Source organism: Monodelphis domestica, chromosome 5, assembly GCF_027887165.1.
Source record: "Monodelphis domestica isolate mMonDom1 chromosome 5, mMonDom1.pri, whole genome shotgun sequence".
In the NCBI taxonomy this organism is placed as follows: Eukaryota; Metazoa; Chordata; class Mammalia; order Didelphimorphia; family Didelphidae; genus Monodelphis; species Monodelphis domestica.
This window is the reverse complement of record NC_077231.1, coordinates 112,890,246-112,911,753: the sequence shown is the minus strand read 5'-3', so window position 1 is coordinate 112,911,753 and position 21,508 is coordinate 112,890,246. Positions and strand designations below refer to the sequence as shown.

The following is a 21,508-nucleotide window of genomic DNA, read 5'->3' as shown; positions in this document are numbered from 1 at the left end:
GTTTCCAGATAAGATGGTTTAGCTACTTAAGAATAGGCCCCATTTTGTGCTATGCCTTTACTTCCAGAAGGCATGTTTCATTCTTGACCATGAAATGAGATAGAACTAGATTTCTCTATGTTTCCTTCATGCTAAAATATACTATGATTCTAAGTAAAGTACATGATCCCCACCCTCAGAGAATTCTCAAGGAGTGGAGAGAACTAAATTGAGAATAAGGGTACTAGATAATACCCAATATAGACTCTCTTAGTAATTAATTATCTAGCCTTAGACACGATACTTCATTCATCTCTTTATCCATAAAAAAAAGTTGAACGAGGTGATCTCTAAGATTCTTTTAGTTATAACATCCTAAGAATGCTAGAGTTTGTCTTTTGTCATGCAAATTGGACAGTTATCACTTCTTTCCCTCATGTGACAGAGCATATATAACTGCAGGATAGATTGGCTTCAAGGTTTAAGTTCCTCTTCTTTTTTGTTCATTCTCACGAGAATAAAATATCCACAAGATCTTGAGGAGAGAAGAGGAGTATTTGAAGTTGAGTTCTGAAAAGAATATTATAGAAGTTAAAAAAAGAAATGTCTGAGGATAAGTTTAATATAACCTTCGGTTCCTAGGAATGGTAGAGAGGAAGTTTATCCTCATTAGCAGAAGGCACACAGAGAGCAATGCATTCAGATCACAAGGGGGAGTGTCCATGCGTTGGGCTGGGAGGAGGGGAAAGACGACAAATTAAGGTGGACATCAGGAAGACGTCCGCATAAGTGTGGATGGTTAAGCAATGGAACAGTTAACTAGGGCAAAGAATTGGATCTCCCTTTCTGAAGGTTCTCAAGATGTCTATGATGGTTTACAAAAAGCCAACTTTAACACCATGGAAAAACGAACACAGGGGGTGATCATATGGTCCAGCTCTCCTTTTCTCTCTCATTTTATCTCATTTCCCTTTTTTCACTTTATCCAATCCTTTCTTTTCCATTCTATGCTTTTTTCATTGCCTTCCCTCTACCTTTCCTCTTTCCTCCTCTTTTTTCTTCATTCAACTCCTTTTTCTCGTTTAGTCTCACATTACTTTCTCCAAACCTCTTTTTCTTTCTTTTGTTCCCTCCATTTCCCTCTTTTTCTCACTTTCGGTCTATCCTAGTACGTCTTTTTTCCTTAGATTATTTATTCCTTTAGAAATTCTCTGGATTTCCCCTCCTGTCTCTTCCTCCCTTTCTCTTCCCAGTTCTGCCCTCAAGAAAGCCTATCCTCTTCTGAGAGAGATGGGTGGGTTTGGGGCTAGAGCCCCGCCCCTTGGATGCGTGATATGTGTGTGCGTGTGTGTGTGCGCGCGCGCGCGCGCGTGTGTGTCCATGACGCGGCAGTGGTGGGGAGGGTGGAAGGACAGGGAGGGGAGGGGTGCATTATACTTGGTCTCCTCCGCTTCCCGCACTCCTTCGCTCTCCACCGCCACCGAGGCGCAGGTTGGGCGCAGGCGGTGGCGGGCCGGCATGGAGAGCCTGTTGGAGAACCCCGTGCGTGCTGTCCTCTATCTGAAAGAGCTCACGGCCATCGTGCAGAACCAGCAAAGCCTCATCCACACCCAGCGCCAGCGCATAGACGAACTGGAAAAGCGGCTGGACGAGTTGAGCGCTGAGAACCGCAGCCTGTGGGAACAGCAGCAGCTTCTGCAAAACCAGCCTCCGCCTGGGCTGGTCCCCCAGGCGCAAGCCCCACTCCAGGCTTCCCCGGCTTCTGCTAGGGCCAGTTCCCCTGAACCTCCCCAGAATCAGGGACAGCTCTCTTCCATCGCCTCACTGCCACCGCTGGTAGTGGCTGCGCCGCCGCCGCCTCAACCACCGCCGCCGCCGCAGCTGCAGCAGCCAACTCAGCACCACGGACAGCTCGCAACACTACCCCAGCCGGGCCCCAGCAGAGCTTTAACACCCCAAACACCCCACCAGCATATCGCGGTCTCCGGAGCCGCTGCCGATAAGGAAAAGGAGCGCCCCCCTTGTTGCGCCGCTGCTGGAACCCTCCTCCCCCACAAGCCCCCTGCCGCCCTCGGCAAGGGCGTCCTAGGCAGGAGACCTGAGTGAGTGGAGAAGAGGGGACCAGGGCCACTGGGGAGGGGACAGTATGAGGAAGGAGAGTCAAGGGAAAAAAAAAACTAGGGGGGGGGGCTCAGTGAAGAAAAGGGGAGCTTGGGATGGGGGAACCTGGAGACCCAAGAGCGATATGAAGTGAAGGGGAAAGATGGGTGTTTGGTGATTGAAGTAGGGAGGAGTGTCTCAAGGGGATTTGGGGTGAAGAGAAGAAAGACGTTAGTGTTTGAAAGAAATATAGATTAGTGTTGAATGAAGTTGAAGTGAGGAGAATAAAAGGCGAAATACAATCATCAGTAATTTAAGGTATTAGGTTGAAGGGGTAGGGTTGATTCTGTAATTGGCAAAGGAAGGGGGGTAATTAGGAAGGCATGCATCTTGGGGAAGAAGAGCAATGTTAAGAGACTTAGAACTTAGGCAGAAAGATTTATAAAGAGATTGGAGCCATAAGGGAATCTGATTGTGAGAAGGTTTTTTGGTGAGGAGGTAGAGTGGAGGACATTAGTAGGGGGCAAAGGAAAGTAGAATTGGGACATAATAGGGAATGGAAAAAAGAAGACAGAGAAGGATATGAGAATAGAAAAAAAGAAAAGATAGTCAAGCAAAGATAAAGGAGTTGGGAACAGGGGGAAATGAAGGAAGCAAGCAGGAATTCTCCCCAAAGGGAAAATATTCAGCTTTCAGATTGATTCAAGGAGAGCAAGAGCAAGGAGCTACTGGAAGAGAAGCCAAATCCTTTTCCCTGACTATGTTGGCACCTTGCCCCTGAAAAAGCAATAACCATCCTAAGAGACTGAAGAAAATCAGCCCACCAAGCAAGCTATGTTCTAGTTTTAGCTGTTTATCGCCAACCCAGGGAGCCTCCCTTGTCTGATGAAGGAAAGATGTTGAGGGAGATATTTGACAAAAATGTTGACTTTTTCTGGTTATGCTTATCTGTGCAATTCGTAGCTACAAATTCTGAGTTCTTCAACTTGTGTTTTCAGGTCAGAGATAGTTTCAGAGATGAGAATAATTAAGGCTATAAGTTCCCATCCAGGGATTCTAGGAATTTCTTTAACCTTCTCCTTAGGAAAGATATGAGAAAAGGAACCAATTTATTCTCTCTTCTCTGTTATGAGGAAGACTATGACATGATACCATGTTCTCTCTGTTGAGTTAGGCAATGGGAGGGTTTTATGGAAGGCATATTCAAAGGAGCTTAGTGTCTGAGCTTTCTCTGTAATGGTACTGAGGGAGTTTGTGGATATGTGTGTCTGTGGGGAGACAGTAATTCCATTTGTGTTCTTGTTAAGGCTCAGACACTTAGTGATGAAGAGAATTTGGGAGATTTTTTTTTCCATCCCTGTTCTAAAGTTAAGGTGGTTGGTACAAGGAATCCCAATATAGATTCACACAGAATCACTGAGTCACAGAATATCAGAGTTGAAAAGGAAATCATGGATCATCTAATACTACTCCATTTTATAGATGAGGAAACTCAGGACTTAAGAGGCTAAAAAATGTTGCCTAAGGTTACATAGGCAATAAGTGATGGCACCAGTATTCTAACCCAGATCTTTCTATTTGAAGCCCAGGGATTCACTTTAGATCCAAAGGTTAGAAATAATAATAAAAGGAAGATCTTTTTGGAAGTAGTGAGTATTAAGGTGTAATGGGGATAAATGACAGTTAAGGGTCAATGGAAACTGTCCTGAGGCTCCAAAATGGTGGGAAATAAAGAAGAAAAGACAAAAATAGGAGAAGAAGAAAGAGAGAAGAGCATGGCATGGGAGGAAAGCCTGCAGTTGTAGAGGAAACCATTTTGTGAGGCAATCCATTCTACTCTGGGACAGCTCTAATTTTTAGGAAATTTTCCTTTACATTGAGTTAAAATTTGCTCTCTGTAACCACTGACCATTTCTCCCAGCCTCCTGGCCTGTGCCAATTTACCTCTGAGGCAGGCACCTAGTTTATTCTCAGCATTTTGAAAAGATGAGCAATCTGAAGAATTTTGCTCAAGTCCCTGCTAGACTCAATTTTCTGCCTCCTACTTAGCTTTTTTTTGTTGTTGTGGTTTTGCTCTGAACCTTCCAGCTTCTCTAGTGTCTTTACTTATCCATAAGCAATGGAAAGTTTTAGAATGTTTTCTCCTCCACATTCATGGCTTGTCAGAATTTTCTTTTTTGGAGCCAATCCTCAGCATGATAATATAATAACATATGGACCTAACATGCTTTACTGATTGAATTTTTGTCCCTAAAGATTGTTATAGATTCTTGGTGATGTTGATTTTGATTCTTTGCCCAGTCTTCTCTACTTATTTGTTATCTTTGTCTCTTGTCAGCCCAAATCTCCATTTCCTTTTCCCTGTCTCATTTCTGGGAGTTTGCATTGTCAGCAAGGACCCAGAGTCAGTGGCTTCCCTACTGTTTATTCATTGTAGCTAGTTCACCTAGATGGTACAGGAAACCCCAATTCTCCCACCCAAACACTGCTGCTAGAAACCCAGAGCTGTCAAGAAGCTTCTTCTTCTATCATCATGTCACCCACCAACGAAAGAAAAAATAATACGCCAGTTTCATTGAATTTCTTTTCCCTTTCCAGTTTTGAAAAACAAGGAATTTGGAGAGGAGTTTCATTGTAAATCATTTCCACTTAGAAAGTTGCCATCATTTTCTCCAGGAGATAGGGCACCTGGGTTGAGGTCCTTTTACCAGCTTGTCACATACTCCATTTCTGCCCCAAATTATCATAGAACCTCAAGAATAACTTTTTTTTTACTATTTTTTAAATCTCTCAAGGTGCCTATCTTAGTCTGTCTCTAATCCTTCCATTAGGTTTTAGGTTTTAGTCTTCTGTATGTACTTTCTCCAAATGCCCATGTCTAATAGTAGAAGATCAAATTTAGCAAGAATTCTCTCTCTCTCTCTCTCTCTCTCTCTCTCTCTCTCTCTCTCTCTCTCTCTCTCTCTCTCTCTCTCTCCCTCCATCCATGCCCCCCCCCATGTGTGTGTGTGTGTGTGTGTGTGTGTTTATAAGACTTCTCTTTATGAGGTTCTTCCCTATTGAGCTTTTTGCTACTGGAATAGTGAAAGGAAGCAAAGAGAAGTCTGGTCATATTTTTCTTTTCTCCCTGCTATCCTTGCTACCTTTTCTTTATCCCTGATGCAGTGCCATTGACTTTCATGGAGAATGTTGATTTGGAAACTGATGGATGTTGGGAAATAGAACTCAAAATACAACTTATCTCCTTCCCTTCCCAGGTTTCCCTCACCTACTTATTGGCAGAAGCTTAGGAAAGTCTGTGTCTGGGAGAGATAAAGGGCTTCTTTTCTTTTTCCAACTGATTAATCACCCCTGATCTGTATTAACATGCAGCTTGAGCTTTCTCTTTCTTTCCTTCCTTAGGCTGTTGGAGACACAAAGGAATACGTTTTGGGGGTCAGGCACAAAACAGTTTAAGGAGTAAGGGAGTAGAATGATGGGAGAAAGCAAAGAGCAGAGATTTCATGGAAGAAGAGAAACGGGCAAGAGAGGATCTAAAGGGCATAGCGTTCTTCTTTCTGTCTTTGGCTCCCACTATGCAGGCCTCTGAACTAAAGCATGAAACACAGTTTGATAATTTTTTTTTCAATCAAAATTACTAACATCCACAGAATTGATTATTCTTTTTTTTTTCTGGCTGTAATCAGAATCACAGCCTGACATAGCAAAGCTCTCTTGTCCACTCAGCTGAAGTACTATGGCCTATGGAAATTGCAAATCCTCCTGCCCTATCTGCCTTGGGTACAATGATATTTAAGTAATAGGGTACATAAGCACCAGGGCAGGCCTAGATTGTAAGGTCCTATAGGTGGGGGGTCCTAGACTAGGGAATGATAAAGTATTTCATAATTTGAAAGAGAAATGGGGAAATATATTCATCACATTTTCCCATTTCCTCATCTCTTTTATTTTGCCTCTCCTTTTGTTTCTATCTTCTTTTCCCCTCTACATTTGTTTTCTCTTTCCCTCTCTCTTTTCCTTCCTTCTAGATCCTTTTCTATCTCTCCCATCTTTATTTTCACCCCTTTTCCATCTTGCTCTTTTCCTCCTTCCCTCTTCTTCTTTTTCTCTTTTCTCCCTTACCTCTTTTTTCTTGTCTTCCCTTTATTTTCTCTTCTTCCTTCTCTTTTTCTTTTATTCTCCCCCACCTTTTCCTATGTCTTCTTTTAAAATATTTTTATTTATGCCTTTTCTCTCTACAATATAGTAATTTCAGGAAAAAGACTAGTCCTTCTGTACTCAAGCCCCACAATTAATCCTCCTTAGTAATAAAGAAAAACATTTAAGCAAAATCACCTGTAAGTATAGTAAATATGCTCCCCTTGGGACAATAATACAAATCAATGTGAGGTAGCTTCTTCATTTAATATACACTGATGTACGTGAGTAATATTGGTGATAGATGTGGATTGTTGTGTTCACCCTTAAAGCTCAAAGAGGACCAATGACATGTTGTTGGGGGTCAGAGTACCACAGTAAGACTGTGACTAATCAGTTCAATATGAGCTCGGAAGACTCTACCACAGGGCAGACACAAATAGGCTCTTTGAACATTTGGGACAGTGATGTCTGTAGATTTGTGGGTAGGATAATAATGAGTAAGGAGAGAGAATTTCTTATTCTGTAAATGTCTTCACTCATGAGCAAATTGCTGAATAGGAAGGAAGGTATATGGTAGCAACAACATGTACACCAGCAAAGTTCTGAGAGAGAGCAAGTCCGTTAATTCCTTTATCATGGACTGGTCCTATTTTGCCCACTGGGCTTAATCTTCATTGGTCCAAGGAATTTTTTTATTTACTTAAATTTATTAGTCTTTTTTCTATTTACATTGTTTTCTGTAAATCATCTGTGAGCTGGCTAATGAATATGATTACATAATGAAATAATAGTTTGTGATCCCCAGGGAAGAAATTATCACATGTCAACCTTCTTCTCACTAGAAGCTGAATGTGTCTCCCATTTTCCCCAGGTTGACTAGTTTCCTTAGCATCTATCTAAAATGCTAGCATCGTTCCTGTCACTAGACCCTGGAGGTGTCTCTTTTTCCAAATTGACCATTTATCCCAACTTCCATCTAAAATGCTAGCATTGATCATGGAACAAGGATTGATGTCCTTGTTCATACCACATACACGCAAACAGAAACATACATACAAACATAAAGACAGATATATATGTACACAAATGTATGTATGCATACTATATAAATATATATACATGCATGTATATTATATATAATATATATGAATAGATAAAATCATAATGATGGAGAGAGAAAAAGATTAAAGAAATACCATTTATTGGATTTAAAGTGTCCAGTGCCAGACACTTCTGACCACAGGGACAGAAAATGGTTTTTCTGTGTAGATTCTTTCTCCTTTGTGGGAAGAAAAAAAAAGATAGACCTTCAAATAACTGTTCAGTTAGAGGAGACCATCGGTCAACAAGCAATTACTATGTTACAAGCATTGTGCTACAAGGAATGGAGCTTACATTATAAAGAAGAAGACAACATGGGAAAATTTGGATACCAGATGTATATTTGCTAATGAAAAGTTAAGGGAATGTATATTTCCCTTGGAGGAAGGGTAATATTTCTGAAAGATGCTTAGGTCATATCATCAATCTTTCTTCTTATCAGCGCAGTAAACACCTTCATTGCCTGCAATTCAGCACTTTATGATAATTTTTCTAGTTGAAGAGATGGGAGTGGAGGGGGACAGCAAAATTCTGTCTACCCGTATCTCCCCACATGGTGTCAAGATGGAGGATGCCACAGAAATTTGAGGTTTGCTTCTTTATTTTCTTCTTTCTTGTGTCTCCCAGAATTTTCTGAGAAAGTGCCATAATCCCTTAGTTGTATGTACATCAGTGCTGGAAGATTCTGGAGAAGTCTCTTATCTCCATGGTGATTCTGATACATGACTGCATATCTAATACAGTGATTACATATGACAAGAAAGCATTATGACCTTGTAGCCCATACCTCTCTTCCATGAGAACAGAGGTCTGTCTGATTATTTGTTCTCTGGGACCATCACTGTTTTTTTTCTTCTTCAGTTAACTCAGCATTTGACTTTCTTTTAATGATTTTTTGACATGTTACTGTAGTCATTGTGTGTGTACAGTGCTTTTATTGGTCCTGCTTATTTCACTGCATATCAACTCATACAAATCATCCTATATTTCTCATATTCATAATTTCTTGCCTAAGAATAATATTCTATTAATTTTCATTCCATTCTATTCATAGACCAAACTTTTTCTATCTCCTTACCAATAGACAGATACCCACTCTCTAGTCTTTGCTAAAATGAAAAGCACTACTAACACTCTTTTGGAATATAATGGACATTTGCTCCTGTCTATGACTTCTTTGGGGGCATATGCCTAGTAGTGGGAGTGAATAAAAGGATAATTTATTAATTTTTCTTGTATAATTTCAAGTTGATATCCAGAATGGTAGGACCAATTGACTATATCACTAACAGTGTATGAGTGTGTCTATCTTTCTTGCCACATGCTCTCCAAAATGTACTCTTCTTTTTTTTAGTCATCTTTGTTAATATCCAAAGTGGGAGTTGTTTAAATTTGCGTTTCTCTTATTATTAATGACTTAGAGTGGTTTAAGTGTGCTTTTCTCTTATTATTAATGGCTTGGAGTTTTTAAGCTTTCATTTTTCTTATTATTAATGAATTAAAGCATGTTTCCAAATGATAATTTATAGTGAAATTGTGCTATAGGATAAATACACAATTGATGGATGTCCCAGTATTGCAATAGCGGTAATTGCCCATACCTGGCTTATTTCTTTGCTTTCTGCAATCTTAGTTAATTAGACTGGGAGGATGATGGGGCAGAGTGGGTGGGTGGGGATTGGAGATAGTACTGTATAGAATTTGGCCACAGTGTGGCACTATCCACAAATCATCATTCAAATTACTTTTTTCCTAAGGCATTCAGTGTACATGCACTGACAGATGGCACAATGGATAGAATGTTAACAGAACTCTGAATCAAGAAGATTGGAGTTTGAATTCTGCCTCAGAAACTTACTAGCTATGTAACCCTTGGCAAGTCACTTACTTGCATTTTAGTTTTCTCATCTGTAAAATGGGTTTAAGAATAGCACATGGCTCACAGGGTTGTTGGGATTAAATGAGTTGGCAAATGTGAAGCTCTCTGCAAACCTTTAAGCATAAAAAGGCTATATTATTCCCACTGCTCACAAGAGAGGGTACTCAGTATCTGAACTCTTAAAGACAATTCCCCATCCTATCTCACTAAGATTACTGGGCCTATAGCACAGAATTAACCATATCAAAAATTGATCTAAGAGTAAGGAAATAAGAAAATGAAAAATTATTCTGAGATGTGAAAATTATAAAATTATTGATTTAACTCTCAAGCCTTCATTTTACATTTGGGAAATCTTCTGCTCCCATAGATTAACTTTCTTTATAGGGAATGATTGACAAAAGATTTGTGAAAACATAGTAAAGTGAGTAACCATAAAAGAACTGTACATAACAATATCATAAAGAAATTACTTTACCTTCCCAACAATCCTCATTAGAACTTTCATTTCTCCTGGGGAATAGGGAGAAGGACTAGAGGAGCAATTATCTGGTGGGAACTCACCCAGATTAGCCCTGCAAACAATTGGAGAAAACATGGGGAAATTTTGGGTAATTAGGATTCCCTTGCCATACTAATCTACTAATGCCTGAGTTTTCACATTAGCACTGTTCTTTCTCCTACTAATGTTCAGTCTGGTCCTCTATTGCTCTCTTGTAACAACAGTGTCCTGGTCCTATCTTCATTCTATCCTCTCATCTTTGCCACTGCAGTGTTCCAGGATTTGGCCCAGCTTACTCTTTACTGTACCCAGATGGGGCTACAGTTACACTGGACCTGCATCAAGCAATAACAAGCCTCACTGCCTCTGGCTACATGGAAAGAATAGCATGGAATGGAATAGTGGACCAGTAATTTCTCTCCAGAGCAATATCTCAAAACATTCAAAAGGGGGAGACTGAGTTGCATATTGACAAGAGAATTATCTCCAAATATCAAGATTTGTCATAAAGCACCCATCCCAGTTCTTAATTCACACTGGTATGGTTATTGTAGATTCTGCTGCAATAGTTTATTCAAGTAGAAGCTTGTTTGGACTTCAGCCAAGCTGAAGATGATAAAAGGGGCAAAAGGCAAGGGGAAATAAAATGTAAAAAGGAGACACTTTTAGATGTAAAAGCACTCCCTACTCAGAAGGGATGTGGGGATAAGACAGCACAATTGCACATGGAAAGCAAGCAGGGATAATGAATTTGCCTCTCAGGATCCTAGCTGATTATTCTTCTCTCTAAGTCAACTATATGGTTCCATGGATAGAGTGCTAGGCCCGAAGTCAGGAAGACTCATCTTGCTAAGTTAAAAGCTGATCTTAGACACTTACTAATTGTTTGACCCTGGGCAACTCACTTAACCCTATTTGCCTCCATCCCTCATTTGTAATATGAACTGGAGAAGAAAATGACAAACCACTCCAGTATCTTTGCCAAGAAAACTCCAAACAGAACCATGAAAAGTCAACTGAACAACAAAAATCCCTCTCTTTCCAGCTGGTCATCTGTATAAAACCCAATAAGAACCAATTAAGTGTAACCAAACTGTTCATTACAAATAAAGATGGAGTCCTCCTCTGAGAAAACCATGATCTACTCCATGACCAAAATCATGATCTGATACAGAAGGATTATTGAACAGGAAAGGCTAGACTTCCACTTTCTGTCTGGAGGTAATAAATCTTAGAGCAAAAGAGTTGAGGGAATCAAAGAAGAGGCTAATGCCAAACCTAGGTTAAATGTTATTGCCCTTTCTGTAAGAGGACAGTAATATTATGACTGAAAATAGAATTATAACACTCGGCCAAACTAGAGGCTGGAGGAAGGGAAGACTGCAGCAGTGAGTACAGGAAGCATAGTGAATTCAGAGAGAAGCCATTGAGGCTCTGATATTTCAGAGGTGGGAGTTGCATTGGCCATGCATGCTACCTATTTATTTCTTCCTCTCCCCCCTCTTATTTCTTCCCAGAGTCTCTATGTGTATTTGTGAACTCTAGGTTTGGGGGAACATGATTTACATTTACTGTTCTTGCTATGCTATTAGAGTATGTGGTTTTTCTAAAAACTAAATGAGCCTGCTATCTAATTATTAGGACTCAAAGTAAGAACTGCTTTTCTAGAGATCGAATCTGACAGTGACAACCCATAAGTTGGAAGAGTGAACTCAGAGATAATGTTACATTTTCTATTGAATTTTTTTGAAAACTGTTCATATACTTCACCATTTAGCTTTTGGGTAGATGGCACCTAGCCTTTTCCTCTTTTCCTTCCTCTTTGTTTTCCAATTCTTAAATTACTCCCTCTTTCTTTTTTCCATTTACTCTTTCTTCCTTTCTCCATCTCCCTCTATTTTATATTCATTATATATTCACTTATAATGAAAACTCCTCTTCCCCTTTTTTGTCTTTCTGTTCTTTCTGGGTCAGTCCACTGAACCCCATCTGCTACAATGCTGGCAGGTCAGGGTTTCCAAAAAGAAGCTGGCCATTGTTGCAACTAGCTCTCCCAGAGATCTAGGGTTAGTATTTGTAAGTGACTATGATCCTACTACTATATACTGTCTTCCCTGGACTATATTGTGGTATATTTCCCAACAAATCAGTCAGCTGACATAATTAACTCTTCATCAAAATACTCATTAAACAGAAAGAAAAGTAAAAATAATTTAAATGTAATGTGTTGTTTAGTCATTCAGTTGTGCCCAATCATTCAAGACCCCATTTTGGGTTTTCTTGGCAGGAATTCTGGAGTGGTTTGCCATTTCCTTCTCTAGCTCATTTTACAAATGAGGAAACTGAGGCAAACAGTTAAGTGACTTGCCCAGGGTTACACAGCTAGTAAATGTCTGAGGCTGGATTTGAACTCAGTAGATCTTTTCCTGACTCCAGGCCCAGTACTCTATCCATTGTACCATCTAGCTACTTACTATAATATTCCACCCATAAAACAGTGGCATACTCTCCTACTCATGCACACAGTGCCTGTTGGGGAGAGTGATTATAAACTTTAAGGTGTCATGAAAATGAGACAAAGTTGTAGGCAGCACATATGCCCAGAGCAAGTTACATCTCTGGAACTGCAGGCACTTATGTCCTTTCTTATGTCTACTCATAAGTCTATTGATGGATGTGGCTTTGGTTCTGGATAGGTGGCTATGCTTCTAAGCTAGGTTGCTGCACAGATAGCCACCTCCACAGCTAATCGGGACTGCCTCATGGCTGGACTACTCTTCCACTAAAATGGCTACTTCTCTGTTGGGTGGGAATACTTCTCTTTGCTGCTGAAGTGGAGTGAAAGGATTATAGAATCCTCTGACTTGGCTGAGTGTTACAGGGCCATTTCCAGCTGCAGTGTAATAGTATTCCTGTCAGATAAAGTATTACTATGTGCTTACAGTTCTTTTAGCCGGAGTGCTCTTTCAGAAGGGACAGAGACCTTTAGCTTGGGATATGTTGACTTTTTCCAGTTCTGCTTCTTTGGTTGGGGTCAGTGTTTCATACTCCCAGGCAGCAAATGACTCTTTTATAAGGCTCTGAGGTCTTTTATTAGCTGATCCAAATATAAGTCTCTTCCATGAGAGACCTTATTTCTTACTCACAGTGACCAATCAAATTCTCATTTCAGCTAACTAAACCATAACCAGGTAATGTATAATTGTCTAGTAATCACAAAAACCATTTTAATATTCATGATTTTATAACCATCAATACCAAAGTCCTCCAGTGTTGTATACAAATTCAATGCTAAGTAATATTGGACTGTTTTCTTAAACATACAAGTCTCATATTTATAAACATTGAAAATCAGAAAGAAGTATCCTTTAAACTTTCAGTCTTTTTTCACTTTCCATTTCCTTTTATGTTTCATTTCTCCTCTTTTCTTCTATTCCTTTCTCCATTTCATTCTCTCCTTTCCCTTTTCCTTCTATGTTCTTCTTTCCCTAATATCCCAATTTCTTCTCATTTCTCCTTTTAGTCTCTTTTCATTTCTTCTTTTCCTCTCTTCTTTATTTCTCTTTCTCCTTTTATCTCTCTGTTTCTTTTTCTGCCCATCCCCCTCTTCCATATTTTTCTTCATTTTCCCTCTTTCTTTCTTTCTTTCTTTCTTTCTTTCTTTCTTTCTTTCTTTCTTTCTTTCTTTCTTTCTTTCTTTCTTTCTTTCTTTCTTTCTTTCTTTCTTTCTTTCTTTCTTTCTTTCTTTCTTTCTTTCTTTCTTTCTTTCTTTCTTTCTTCTTTCTTTTTTTCTCCCTTCACTTACTACTTTCACTTTCTTCCTCCTACTAGTTGTTCTACAAAGGTAAAATTGCTCTCCTCTTAATTTCTCCAATCATTTAAGAATAACTTTCAATCATTATTTTAACTCCTTGGTCTAATTCTGAATAGAGAAAGAAGAAGGGGGGAAGGGAAAAGGGAAGAAAGAATCAAGCATTTATATAATGTCTACTTTGTGCCAGTCATTGTACTATGTGCTTTTTACAAATACTATTTCATTTGATTAAGTGTATTAGAGATGAGCTTGATCTCTTTTTTGAGCCTAAGGAGTTCCAGATTCTTGATGCAATAAATGCCTCTATCTGTGCTGAATTAATATTGATTGAGTATTGATACAAAGTGACTCAAAGAAGGTATTGCAGCTAGACTCAGGCTCATTTAGGTATATGAAGGTCATTCTGTCAGTCCATCCTATTTTTTGAGTGCCCATTACGTGCAAGAATCTGTACTGGATATTGCAGGCTATAGATATGGATATAGAATAGGTAATAGCAGAGTCCCTGGTCCCAGAGAGTTCATGTTTACTGGAGAAAACAGAATGGGCACATGTAGCAGTATATGAGAGAAGTAGGTTATGCCCTAAAGAAACACATAAACAAGTATGAATTCATCACAGACACCAATTGCTCTATAGCATGTTTACTTGCCAAAATTTCAAAGAACAATGAAAATTGTGCAGGAGTTAAGTCTCCTCTAAGGCAATGAGTTTCTGATCTAGAGAATAAGAACAAGAGTCAAAGTAGATAAGAGATAGAAAACATGGCCCACTGCCCTAGTTTAGATGTGTGGACCCTAGAGGCAATGTCATAAAAATATAGAATTCCTCACAAATTTGGCTTTTTAGCCATATCTCTTCCTGATAAAAAATTAATTGATAAATATTTACTAGACCTACTATGTGCAAAGACAAAAATTTAGTAGTCCTTATGCTCTATTAAAGAGCTTATTTTATATTAGAGGAGGCAGTAGATGTGTGCACACAATAAATACAAAATAAGTATAGGATATTTTAGATAGTTGTGGGGAGAAAAAAGACTTTGGGTAGAAGTTGGTACTTGAATTGTCTTAGAAGAGTTAAGGAAGTATTTAATCCTACAAAACCTAGTACCAACACATCTTTCCAGCTTCGTTGTACATTATTTCCTTTCAAGACTCTGTGATCCAGACAAATTAGCTTTCATTTTATTCCTCATATACTATACTTTATTTCCTCTCTCTTCACTTAAAAAACTCTTATCTTCTATCTTAGAATCAATACTAAATTTTGGTTCCAAGGCATAAGAGCAGGATGGGCTAGGCAACTGGACCTATGATTTACCCAGGGTTACAGAGCTAGGAAATGTCTGAAACTAGATTTGAACCCAGGACCTCCTGTCTCTAGGCCTAGTTCTCTATTCAGTGAGCCATCCAGCTACCCCCCTCTTTGTCTTTTCAATGCCCATCTCCCAATACTAGGAATATAATACCTCCTCATCTCTGCCTCATAAAATCTCTTTGTTCCTTTAAATACTATCTTCTACAAGAAAATTTTCCTAATCCCTCACAACTGTTATTGTCCTCCCCTTTTTATGTTGAATTACACATACGTATACATATATATACACAAAGATATGTGTATAAATAGACATATATATGCACATTTGTATATATGTACTTAGGTCTTCTCTGTTAAAATGTAAGCTACTTGACACTAAGGATTGTTTCTTTTTTTGATTTGCATCCCCAGGGCCCAACCTTTAGTAAGTCCTTCATGAATGAAGCAAATGTTAGAGGGAGAAAATATTCCAGGCATGAGGGATAGCTGGGCAAAGGTCCAGAGAGGGAAGATGGAAGGTTATATATGAGGAACAGTAAATAGGGCCAGTTTGGCTAAATAATAAGAGAAGTAGAAAAGTAATGCATGATGAGGCTATAAACTGTAGTTTCGAGCCAGATTATGAAGGGCTTTAAAAGTCAAACAGAGGAGACTTTCTTTTATCTTAGAAGTAATAGGTAGCCATTGGAATTTATTAAATAGGAGAGTCTAATATGATCAGGCTTGAGCTTAAGGAAAATAATTTTGGTAGCTTGTGTGGGGAGATTAGTGTGGGGGAGACTTGAGTTAAGGAAAGAAATTAGGAGGTTATTTCAATCCTTCAGGGGAGCCTAAATTAAGATCTTAGCTTTATGAACAGAAAGAAGGGATTGAGGGGGAGGGAAAAGGAAATAGGCATTTATATAGCACCTCCTATGTGCCAGGCATTGGGCTAAGATTAATATTATCTCATTGAATCCTCACAGTCCTGCAAGGTAGGTGCTATTATTACACCCATTATAGAGTGGAAGAAAATAGAAGGTAAGCAACTTGCTCAGGGTTACACAGCTAGTAAGTATCTAAGATTGAATTTGAACTAAGGTCTTCCTGGCTTCAGAACTAGCACTCTATCCATTGCTCCATTGCCATTTCTACTTCTATAACTCTCAAACTCCAAGGTTAGTTATAGAAGTAGAAATGGCAAGATTTTGTAACTAATTGGATTTATGGGATTTGGGAGAGTGAAGAGTCAAGAGTAATGCTGAATTTGCAAAACTGGGAGACTGGAAGGATAATTCTTTTGAAAAAAAAGAGTTTAGAAGTACAGTTGACTTAAAATGTTTTATTTATGATATTTTATTTCCCTAATTACATGTAATACAATTTTGACATACATTTTCTGAAATTATAAGCTCCAAATTGTCTTTCTTCTTTCCCTTCTTTTTCTTCTCTCCCTCTTGGAGATAGTAAGCAATTCTGGATTGTATTATCATACAAAACATACCTATACATTGGTCATTATTGTAAGAAAATTCTTACATAAAACAAAAACCCAAATAAAACTGTAAATAAGCTAATATGTAAGATAATATACTTGGATCTGCATCTGATTTCAACAGTTCTTTCCCTGGAGGTAAATAATGTTCTATGCCATAAGTCCTTTAGAAATGTCTCATATTGAATTGCTGAGAGTATTCAAATCTTTCATAGTTGATCAACATACATGTGTACAATGTTCCCCTCATTCTGCTTATTTTGCTCTGTATCAGTTCATGTAAATCTTTCCAGGTTTTTCTGAAATGATCTTGCTTATCATTTCTTGTGACACAATAGTATTCCATCATCAACATATACCACAATTTGTTCAGCCTTTCCCCAATTGATGGACATCCCCTCATTTTCCAATTCTTTACCAGGACAAGACAGAACATGATTTTTTAAAACCCTTACCTTCCGTTTTGGAGTCAATACTGAGTATTGGCTCCAAGGCAGAAGAGTGATAAGGGCTAGGCAATGGGGGTCAAGTGACTTGCCCAGGGTCACACAACTGGAAAGTATCTGAGGCCAGATTTGAACCTAGGACCTCCCATCTCTAGGCCTGGCTCTCAATCCATTGAGCTACCCAGTTGCTCCCAGGACATGATTTTTAAAGAAAGAAATTGTTTCTATTTTGTACATATTATATTTGAATTGTCAGTGAGTTATCCATTTTGAAATGTCCAATAAACAGTTGGTAATAAGGGTCTGGAACTCAGGAAAGAGACTGGGGCTAGATGAATAGATCTAGGAATCATTTAAGATGACACTTAAATCCATGGGAGCTGATGAGGTCATTAAATGAAAGAGAATAGAGAATGCCCAGAGAGTCTTGTGGTATACCTACAGTTAGGGAGTGGGATATAGATGTTAAACTAGTAAAAGAGACTAAGAAGGGAGAGGTTAGACAAGCAAGAGGAAATAGTGTTACAAAATCCCAGAGAAGAAAGAATATGGAAGAGAGGGTACAAGTGCCAAATGTTGTAAGGGTCAAGAAGAGGAGGGACTAAGAAAATTTGAGGAAATTTGATCAGTAATTTCAGAGAGTAGTTTTTGTTTGAATAATGAGCTCAGAAGATACAAAAGGTTGAGAAGTAAGTGAAAAGAAAGGAAATGGAGATAATGGATGTTTTGGTAGTTTTTTCTTAGGAGTTTGGGAAAGGGAAGAGTAAGGTAGAGAATAATTAGAGTAAAGATTTTTTTTTAACAATGGGGGAAATGGAGACATATTTGTAGCTAGCAGAAAAAGAGACTAGTATAAAAGGAGAAATTAAAGATTAGAAAGAGATGGGGGATGATTGAAGGGCCAATCTTCTGGAGAAGATAGAAAGGGAGGGGATCAAGAACACTGGTCAAAAGTTTAGCCTAGAAAAGGAGAAAGATTTACTAGAATACTAGAATAAAGGAGGAAAGAGTGAACAATAATGACAAAGAATTTTGAGAAGAACATTGGAGAGAAGGGAGAACCCAAGATGAATGGAATGTATTTTCTCAGTAAAGTCTGAGATGAGGTCTTTAACTGAGAGGGAGGGAAAGTTTTAAAAAGGTTTGGAACGGCCTCTATGAACAGTGTGAGAGAGAATCATTTAAAAACAAGTAAAAGTTAGGCAGCTAGGTGGCTCAATGGATTGAGCGCCAGGCTTAGAGCAAAAGAACCTGGGTTCAAATCTGGATTCCTAATTGTGTGATCCTGGGCAAATTACTAAACACCCATTGCCTAGCCCTTACTACTCACCTGCCTTGGAACCTATACACAGTATTGATTTTAAGATGGAAGGTAAAGATGAAAAAAAAAGAGAATAGTAAAAGGTTTGCCTTGCTTCTGTGAGGGCCCAGTCAGCTCTGTTGGATGACTTCCTTTTGTTCCATTCAGTGGCTTGTGAGAAGGATGTTAGAAGTAATCCAGTACTGAGGTCTTTTACAGCAAGAACAATGATAGGACAAGAAGACAATAGTCTTAGGGATGCAAGAGTAGAACTGGTTCTAGCTAGTTTTGCCTCTACTCCCTTATTATCATATTTGTTGTTCAGTTGTTTCAGTTGTGTCAGATTCTTCATGACCCTATTTGGGGATCATTGACAAAGATCCTGGAATGTTTTCCCATTTCCTTCTTCAACTCATTTTACAGAGGAGAAACTGAGTTGAACAGAGTTAAGCGATTTGCCTGGAGTCACATTGCTGGTAAAGGTCTGTGGCTCGACTTAAATTTAGGTCTTCCTAACTCCAGACTTGGCATTCTACCACTGAGCAAGCCACCTAGCTGCCCAAAGTTGTGTATCATCCTACATGTTAGTACGTCATTTCTTGACTAGGAGGTGGGTAACATCTTTATTATCAGTACTCTGGAATCATGGTTAATAATTTAATTGATCAGAGTTATTAAGTCTTTCAAAGTTGTTTGTTTTTACAATACTATTGTTATAGTATCAGTTGTTTTTTCGATTGAGGTAATTTCATTTTGTATCCATTCAAACAAATCTCCCCAGTTTTCTCTGAAATTATCCCTTTGATGATTTCTTATAGCCTAATAGTATCCTGTTATGTAATGATTTGTTCAGCCATTCCCCAATTGATGTATATCCCCTTCGTTTCCAGTTCTTTCCTATCATAGGAAGAATGGCCATAAATATTTTTGTACATATAAGACCTTTTAATCTTTTTTTTTATCTCTTCATAACCCTTTCATTTAATAGACTGGCAAAATTGAAGCCCAGAAGAAGGAATTAATTTATCTAAGTTCACAGAGCTAGTTAATGATTCCTAGTCTAAAGTTCTTTCTGCCACTGTCTATCAAATGAAAAACAGCCCAGGGCTTTCTTAATATGTAAGCAGTATCAGCCTTATAGATGTGTAGTCATCACTGTAGCATGTATTTGGGGGGGGGGATGAGGGAAGAAAAGAAATCTAGAAGTCCTTTACTCCCACAAATATTTTTCCCACTGGCTTATTGATGCCCCTAGTTCCACCATTAAAGTTTCTTCCAAAGACTGATTTATGGGGTTGGGATGTAGAAGAAAGCAGTTTAGACTTTTAGAGGCTATTCTTTGGAATATCTATGCAAAAGGGCATATTCTTCCATAATTCTAGGAAGAAAAAGAAATTGAGCAAAGGGCTTAGGAATGAGATAAACACTGTCTCCTTTCTAGAATTTTTATTCTCTCTGTATATATTAATTCATTTTTAATAGATATGCAAGATATATATGTATATATATATAAATATTCTCCTGAGTGACAGTCTAGTAGTGTTATCCTGCTACAAACTGGATATCCCTAAGCATCCTCAAACTCAATATGTCCCCAAACTGAACTTATTTTATTTCTCCCCAAACCCATCCCTCTTCTAGGTAGACTTCCTAGTTCTCACAAGGATGTTGCCATCCTTCCAATCACTTAGGTTCACAGTCTCAGTAACCTCTTGGATTCTTCAGACCCTCTCACTCACTTCACATAAATAGTCAATTACCAAATCTTATCATTTATATTAGTACAAAATCTCATCCCTTCAATTCACAGCCACAGACACTGTGTGACACAAACCTTCATCATTTTTGACTGGGTCTTGTAATAGCCTTCCAGTTTTTCTCCTTGACTTGTCTCCCCTTTCTTCAATTCATCCTCTTTAGTCTCATAAGTGATTTCCTTTAAGAATGGGCCTGACCATACTAACTGCTCCCTCTCAAAAAAACTTCAGTGGCTCTCTCTTACTGCTAGGATAAAATATAAGCTTCTTGGAGTTTTACTTCAAGCTTCTTATAACTTTGGCCCCCTTTCCAGTATTCTTACACATTACTCCCTTCCTTGTACTCCACAGTCCTGGCAAACTGGCCTCTTTGTTATTCCTAACACATCATTCTCCATATCCCATCTCTTTGTCATTGCACTGACTATTATTCCTGATGCCTGGACTGCCTCCTACCTCTGCCTCTTGGAATGCTTGATTTTCCTCTAAACTGAGCTCAAGAACTTCCTTCTACATGATCTTCTGGCTGCTAGTAGCCTATATCCCCAAGTACTTTGCATTAACTTGGCATATATTTTTATATATTTATATGTCAGCACGTACATATTGAGGCCACTGGTGGCAGAGTAAATAGAGCACTGAGCCTGAGTCAGGAAGGCTAGGGTTTAAATCTGGCTTCAGATTTACACTTCTTGTTTGCCTTAGTTTCCTCAACTATAAAATGAGAACGACAGCATCTACCTCTCAGGGTTGTTGCGAAGATCAAATGAGATAACAATTGTAAAGCACTTTGAAAGTGTTTGAAACACAGTAGGCATTATAAAACTGCTTATTCCCTCCTCTTCCCCATTAGGATGTAAAATCTTTGAGGACAGAGTTGTTTCTCATTTGTCTTTTCATCCTCAGCATTTAGTGTCCTGTTTGGCACACAGTAGAGATTTAATAAATACATTTTGACCGATTGTTTCCAACACAATCCAACTGAACTGGCTTTTGTTTAGCATCTTCTGTGTCAGGCACTGTGTTGAACAGTGGGGATTCCCTGCTTTCAAGGACCTTACAATCGACTGGAAGATAAAAGGTGTGTGTGTGTGTGAGGGGAGAGGTAGAATGAGTTTCAGCAAACAGAAATGTATTTAAGGGAAGGGGTGTTTCTGTGAGTTTGAGGCTGTGTATATGTGAGTGAGTAGGCATGATTAAGTTTGAGCAATGAAAATGAATGAACAATTAAATGAAAGCATGAAAAATCTTTGATTAAGCCCTTATTCTACACTGCTTGGCCCTGGGGATAACAAATAGAAATATAAAAGCAGTCCTTGCTCTCAAGGAGCTCACAATCTAATCGGGAAAGATAACCATAATGCAGGTTTCCACTGCAAGTCAGAGGGAAAGGCTGAGAGGTCCTGAGGGTGCAGCAGCAGTATGATTTCCATTGATAAACTATCTATTTCTGATATTGAGTCATTAGATAATACCAAGTACTTTGGGGGTAAGAACTTTCTTTTCTGGGTCTCTAGTAGCTTGCAGAGGAGGTTGGGGCTACAGCACCTAGAGAGGAGGTTGACAGGGTGCATCTCCACTGCATTGCTTCTTCTAGTGATCCTGGGGCTGGGGCCAACTGGGGGGAGGGGAGGCAGATGGACACAGGATGGATAATCTGGAAGAAAATTCCTGAGGTTCTTGGACTCTGAAGCCC

The 21,508-nt window shown here is 38.9% G+C and overlaps 1 protein-coding gene across 5 annotated transcripts in view; it reads left to right on the top strand.

The window, feature by feature from the left end:
* IQSEC3 (IQ motif and Sec7 domain ArfGEF 3) overlaps positions 1-21,508 on the top strand; it is a 227,602-nt gene that overhangs the window by 69,998 nt on the left and 136,096 nt on the right. For 4 of the 5 annotated variants that reach the window (XM_056799104.1, XM_056799103.1, XM_056799105.1 and 1 more), the window contains exon 1: positions 1,334-2,081. The exons of the other annotated variant lie outside the window; for it this stretch is intronic. In XM_056799104.1, the coding sequence (XP_056655082.1) occupies positions 1,360-2,081 (722 nt within the window). In that variant the 5' untranslated portion in view covers positions 1,334-1,359. Of the gene's footprint in view, positions 1-1,333; positions 2,082-21,508 lie in introns of those variants that run through there. 5 annotated transcript variants of the gene reach the window in all.